The 6,680-nt window shown below is 30.4% G+C and overlaps 1 protein-coding gene across 1 annotated transcript in view; it reads left to right on the top strand.

The window, feature by feature from the left end:
* LOC106740571 (TATA box-binding protein-associated factor RNA polymerase I subunit B) overlaps window positions 1-6,520 on the top strand; it is a 7,710-nt gene extending 1,190 nt beyond the window's left edge. The window contains exons 4-10 of the mRNA XM_014611753.1: window positions 449-587; window positions 680-816; window positions 915-1,130; window positions 3,538-3,767; window positions 3,859-4,048; window positions 4,654-5,094; window positions 5,163-6,520. Coding sequence (XP_014467239.1) covers window positions 449-587; window positions 680-816; window positions 915-1,130; window positions 3,538-3,767; window positions 3,859-4,048; window positions 4,654-5,094; window positions 5,163-6,282 — 2,473 coding nt within the window. The 3' untranslated portion in view covers window positions 6,283-6,520. The remainder of the gene's footprint in view (window positions 1-448; window positions 588-679; window positions 817-914; window positions 1,131-3,537; window positions 3,768-3,858; window positions 4,049-4,653; window positions 5,095-5,162) is intronic.
* Window positions 6,521-6,680: the final 160 nt, after the last annotated feature.

Genomic DNA, 6,680 nt, shown 5'->3' with positions numbered 1-6,680 from the left:
AACCAAGATATTAAATCTTCAACTTTTTGTTACTCTTTGTTTCCTTGAATATCTCATTATCTAGTCTGTTTAGGCCAATTAATAATAATATATTTAAACGCAAAATTAAACGTACTTTCTAGCAATGGTACAAAAATATAACATCCCATAAAAAAAACGAAGTTGACTTTAAAATCTCCGAGCGTCTGCATTTATTAAAAAAATTTACTATGTGATGACCCCCTCGAAGTCATATAACTTTTGTATATTACAATTTTTCATATAAAGTATAATTTATAAATTTCTTGAAGTGGTCAAGCCAGGTGCTTTGCCCTGTGTATATGTGTGTTTGTTGGTTTGTTTTTTTGTTTGTTTGTTAATTTATTGGATCTGTGTATTTCACTTCTTCTATGATGCTTATCAATATAATAATAAGAATAATGATTGATTGTATGATATATTTTTGCAGAGATGCTGAAATTATATATGGTAAAATTTTCACCCAGGAAAAAACTAGAAAACGAAAGAAAACTGATAGTGTAATAAGTTCTAAAGCTTCTACTTATCAAAGTGAAGGAAGTTCTTTAAAAGAATTAAATAGGAATAAAGTATGATATACAATTTAAATATGTATATAATATACATTTGTGTAAAATTAGATTTCAAAATCAGTCACAAACATAATATTCCTTTGTTTCAGAGACTTATGATTACTGCTGACTATGATAGGTTAATGCAGTCACAAGCAAGTTCAGATGGAGATGCACTTAGTGGATTTAATCAAAGTGGTTACAGTGCGCAGTTCACTACAGGGCAATCTTCTGAGAACCATGGAAGGTATAAAACTTATGAAACAGACATAAAATATAAATAAGTATATAAACAGCAAAGTATATTACATGCTCTTTGGCATCTGCTCAATATTTTCTTTACAGGATACATTTCAATTCTTCTGCTAAAGATGAAATGAGGAAAGTAAGAAACATGGCGAAGAAAATACCACGAAATAAACGCAGTAAATATAAAGAAAGTTACATAACTAATCAATATAAAATGGGACCAGAGTTAATTACACCCATGAAGTTATGGGCAATCTTATATTTGGCCTTAAGAATCCACAATAATGATATGCAGTTAGGCGACATGCTAAGGTAATTTACAAATATTTTATTTCTTCAAATTTTTTCTCATGAGATAATTTCGTATATATTATCTTAAAAATAATAATAATTTCTCATATTAATATTTTCCGGGTGTAGAATTTATGTCTCATATGCTGAAAAATTATTTGCCTCTAAAGTGATTTTTATGACATTATATCGAATATACAAATGATGTTCGACACAAGACGCCCCAAGGCTACCAACGCTCGTGTGCAAGTACAATAAACTAAACAAAAAATTCCTCTACCGTTAAGCAAACAATCACAATTATTGACACGTTCAGGCTCTGGAGTAGTTGCCACGACCATATTGCCTTGGGGCGTCTTGTGTCGAACATCATTTGTATATTCGATATAATGTCATAAAAATCACTTTAGAGGCAAATAATTTTTTATTGGGTTTGTGATGTCATATGCGAGAAATGATACATTGAGAAATATTGCGTCCCACTTGCAAATAAAGAGAGATTTGAATAAAATAACACTTGAAATCGCTTGAAGACATTTGTAAAAATGGACAAAAACTCTCCTTTCCTCTCATAACAATCAATAAATAGCTGTAAAAGGCACGTGAAATAAGGCCTATTTATGTAGGAAAACACATTGTCACAGTTGTTGAAAATTCCAAACTAATCTTCATTTTTGTCTATTGTTACGGGTTTAATAAGTCACAAATTACAGCTGCCGATAAAGCACATAACGAAAGTACGTAAGAAAAATTTCGTCAATACGCCATTCTTTATGCATATAGATGTGATCCAGCAAGCGCTAAAATGTTTCATTTTTCCTTCTTCCTTTTTCTTTATTCGGATCCAAAAGAAGAAGGGGAAACTCTGAAACATTTGTATCATTTGCCGGACCGCACTCTATTGGTTCATACTTTTGTTCTAAACTGTGTCATCATTGCGAAGTTCTTGGCTAACTACTCCAGTGCCTTAATAAAGAAAACAGGTGAATCAATATGTCTGATTTGGAACAAGTTCTATAAGATAAGGCTGAAGAAATATTTTGAGTTTGTTTCCTGATTTCCCGGCAAATAGACATCCAGCATCACACATTAACCGCTATTGCGAGACAACCAGAAGGTTGTCGACAGATTTGAGACATTTAATTTTAGACCGTGTTTACAGAACTTGTCCTATTGCTTTCCGTGCGTTCATTCACTGGTATTCTTTAATTAATTCTTTAACAACTATTGCAAAATTTGCAAAATAGTACAGGATTTTTTTGTTCCGTTTGACTTTTTCTACTTACACACGAATGTTGTGTCGTTAATTGTTAGGTATTTTTATAAATGTACATGTATGTACATGTAACAGCCGTACAATGTATTTATATAAATGTACATATACAGAATAATCACATGTGAAATGCACCGGGAGATTTTTGGTACCAAACGAGCAATCTTTTCCTTGATTAAAATGGCGTTCAAATGATAATTTTTAAATGAAAGCTATTCAAAGTTGTCGAATTAGCTTATTTGGTTGCACGTTTACGAATGGTGCGCGTCAACTTATATAAACAGCGTGATAACTTTTGGTCCGTTCTTTTTAGCTGCACTGCTGAATTAATGCAGTAAGTTAGAGCGAGATAAAATATATGTGCCTCTTTCTACTTTATTGCACCAGTTGTTATACTAAACAAAAAAAATTTTCAAGCGGTCCACTAACAGCAGAATAAATTAAGCCGATCACGTTGCGCGGTTCATCCTGTACATACATTGTCTCATTCTAAGTAACAACCTCAAATATCTCTTGAACGATGCGTTTTAAAGTAAAATATTTCAGACAAAAGTTGTAGGGTTTCAAGAGGAACATAAGGTGGTGATCTTAACTTTGTTATATAGTCAATAATTCTAGATCATTTCAAGATTAAAATTTAAAATATAAAAAAAAATTTTTTTAATAAAATCATGGTTTTTTTAAACACAATTCGATTTCTTTATTCATTCTGCATATAAAAATACTCTAGTAAGATCATCGAAAAGTAAATACATTTCGAGATATTTTTATTCTAATATTTTTCATTATAAGATATGAAATATCTTATGAAATATTCACTTTTCGATAATATCAGCTTAACATTTTTATACGTAGAATGACAGGTGGAATTGATCGCCGTAAGCAAACATAGAGAGACCTTAAAAAAAATTTATTACATTTTACAAATGTGTCGATGCACCAATATGCAATAATTAATATCAGTGATCGATTTCTCTCACATTATTGTGTAAAAAATGTTCAATTATGTTCCCCTTGAAATCCTAGAACTTTTGTCTGAAATATGTCTTTAAAATGCATTGTTCAAGAGATATTTGAAGTTGTTAAAAAGGATTTTGGATTTAATTTAACATTGGACACCCTGTATTTATGTATTTATATATTTTTTTTTTTAAGATATGGAAGAGAAGGGCATTTATCCTATTATAAATTGGATCACTTGATCCCTCCTGAAGTAACTTTGAAAAGAAGTGACTTAAATTTCTTATCACGAGTTATGGATATAACGCACAAGGGAATGAGAAGAATAATTGGAAGTATGGCGACATTTCTTGGAGTCACAAAAATAATATGCCCAAATTTCTCCTCACTTATCAACCGATATTGCATCGAATTAGAATTACCAAGTATAAACATATTATTTTAATGGTTAATTTTTCACACGTTTCAAAATCAACATATGCATAACAGAAAACAAAAATGTAATATTATTTATAGGGGGCATATCGCTATACGGAGAAAGATTAGTGGCTTTGTCCCCTCCAAAGATGAAATTTGATAAAAAGTCCTACATCCCAAATTATGAAGGTCGTGCCATGGCTTTTATTATTGTAATATTGAAAACATTATTTGCTTTGGATGGCATCACAGAATATGAAGTTAGTAATTTTGCTGACAAAGTTAATAGGTATGTATCTATATACGAACTATGTCGTCTAACAATTAAAACTGTAATATATATATATATATGGCGATATTAAATACACATGTTTTACTTCTAAATGAATTTAATTCATTAGACTTACTGAAACAGTTTGATATCAAGAAATTGAGTTCAAAATATTTTTACAGCTTTGTAAAGATTTAATATAAGCGGACGGTATAGTGATGTAGGTCACATAGAATTCACTATGAAACTCGATTTATCGAAAATTATAGTGAACGATGTCAAACAAGAATATAATCTGCAGAAAGCTTTGAAACCGAATCTTTATTACGTGTTAACTATTAAATGACTATTAAATGACTATGTAGCTCGTGGTATCATATTTAAGAAACCTAGTGAATGGAGTATATATTTTACTAATGATAACATGCTGTACGTAGTAATTACGAAAAATTACGTATATTTGGTGCAACTTTAAAAAACAAAAATACACTGGAAAAAATTTTTAATGCAATTTTATAAATATAGATAATTTTACGTCGCCATATATTAATTTCCGTTAGATTACACCTTGTTTTGCCATTTTTCGTGATTGAAAATAAGATATTCTCTTTTACTTATTCCAGTGCAATCAACGATGAAAGTATTTATATGACGAAATTATTCAATTTCCGAGAATGGCAAAGGCATATCGAATGTAGACGGACCGTCTTGGCTAATATGCATTTTCCCACAAAGTTGAAATATAATCTGAATATACCAGTCGTTGATAGTCTATATTTAAAATTTTTGGAGTCGATAAATTCCAAAACGGACAGGGAGAAACCTGAGATAACCACATATAAACATTTAATATCGAGTGAACTTGTTCACGCGATGAAACAGTGTATTACCAACGTAAATCATATCGATTTACCACTGAACGAAATAAACGTATTTGCTCCTTCATTAACGCCACATCGTTCATATATTTTACAGTTGTTAGAACATCTACAATACGATCTTCCAAATATACTTAGAAAAGATTTCTATTCTACAAAAGTTGGATATATGACAAAACCAGAATCGTAAGTATACAGTTTTCCAAAATGTTATACTTATGTGCGTAATATATGGTTTTTTTTTTTTCTTTTAGTATCTACGATTTGGCTCGACGTTACGAGATACAATTGAATTTTATTGATTCAAATTTGCATTTTATTGAGAAGACCGTACCTTTTTACGAGCAGATGAAAATGGCCAGTATAAAGGATTTGAAAGACTGTGTTGAGATATATGATTATATGGAAGAGGAAATCAGAAGTGATGAACAGAAGGCAGATTTTAACGACTATTTACACAAGAAAATACCTTGTCAACTTAAAATTGATATAAAGAAAAAACAGTATTACGATGAGGCTTGTAATACAAATGTAAAAATTCCTCCATTAGTATCACCCACTGAATTCATATTTCACGAGACTTTTGTAGATGGTAAATTGTCGATCTCAGATAGAAATGATAATGGAGATTTTAAAGATGCAGATTCTCAAGATACTCATGTAAACGATATTTTTCTTGAAGAGGCAAAATCATCATCATTATCAAAGTTTTGTAAAATATATAATTTAAATCTCTCCGATACAGAAAAAACAGCTATGACCAAAAATGTATGTTTGGAAAAGAAGCAGAAACGTCGATCCCTGAGAGGTACAGACGGTAAATTTGTTAAGCAAAACAATGTCCTTTTGGAACAAAATATTGATAATTCAAACGAAGATCGTACACATTGTACAGAACAAACCAAGGCAAATCCATACATACACAAAGTAATTGAGAATATATTACCAGAGATTTTAGATATTTGTAATTTGAATGACACATTAATGTTTAATGATATTGCGAAGATTGAAGTTGGACACGATAATCAGCCTGAGAATTCTCGAAAAATAGTTGAAGTAGCTATGGATAAATTCTCCTATATATTAGATAAAAAAACTGATGACACTTTTAAATTATTTAGGCCATTTAAGGATTATTGGATGTATCGTTGTAACTTTAGTCGCGTGAAGCCAAAGAATTTCGAATTGTTCGAGAAAACGCTGCCGAGAAGCTTCAGATGGTTATTGAATGAATGTGCAAGCGTCGTAGAAATGTCATCGGAAGATTTATACGAAGAAGTGTGCCTCGTTGAAGCTTATTATGCAAATGTTTCCGATCAACTGGAAATTCGCACGAATGCAAAGATTGAAAACGCAATTCTGAAAAAATGGTAAAACAAAATGGATGGAAAATAAAGTCAAGATTTGTGATACAGTTGGTCAATATAATATCTTTTTTCCATACATAACGGTCTTTTTTCTTACGAATTCCAACATGTCTCATTGAAATATATCATAGTAATTTATAACGATTTTTAGATCAACTTAAAATCTGCGTGCACAAATTAACATATTTCATAAAATCAAAGCAAAATCTGTGTGCAGATATTCTTTATGTAATGGAGCAAATATTTTCTTTATTAGTTAAATTTCTCCGATTTTAGTATTTGTAAAATACTTCAAATTCAGTTAAACTTAAAATTATTTTAATTTTAACGGTAAAGATATACCGTAAATTTAATCGAATTTGCGACTACATAATATTTTTTATGAAATTATATGAAAGCTATTTT

The sequence above is a fragment of the Dinoponera quadriceps genome, unplaced genomic scaffold (genome assembly GCF_001313825.1).
Source record: "Dinoponera quadriceps isolate SergipeBrazil2010 unplaced genomic scaffold, ASM131382v1 scaffold96, whole genome shotgun sequence".
Taxonomy (NCBI): Eukaryota; Metazoa; Arthropoda; class Insecta; order Hymenoptera; family Formicidae; genus Dinoponera; species Dinoponera quadriceps.
This window is presented reverse-complemented; position numbering and strand designations above follow the sequence as displayed.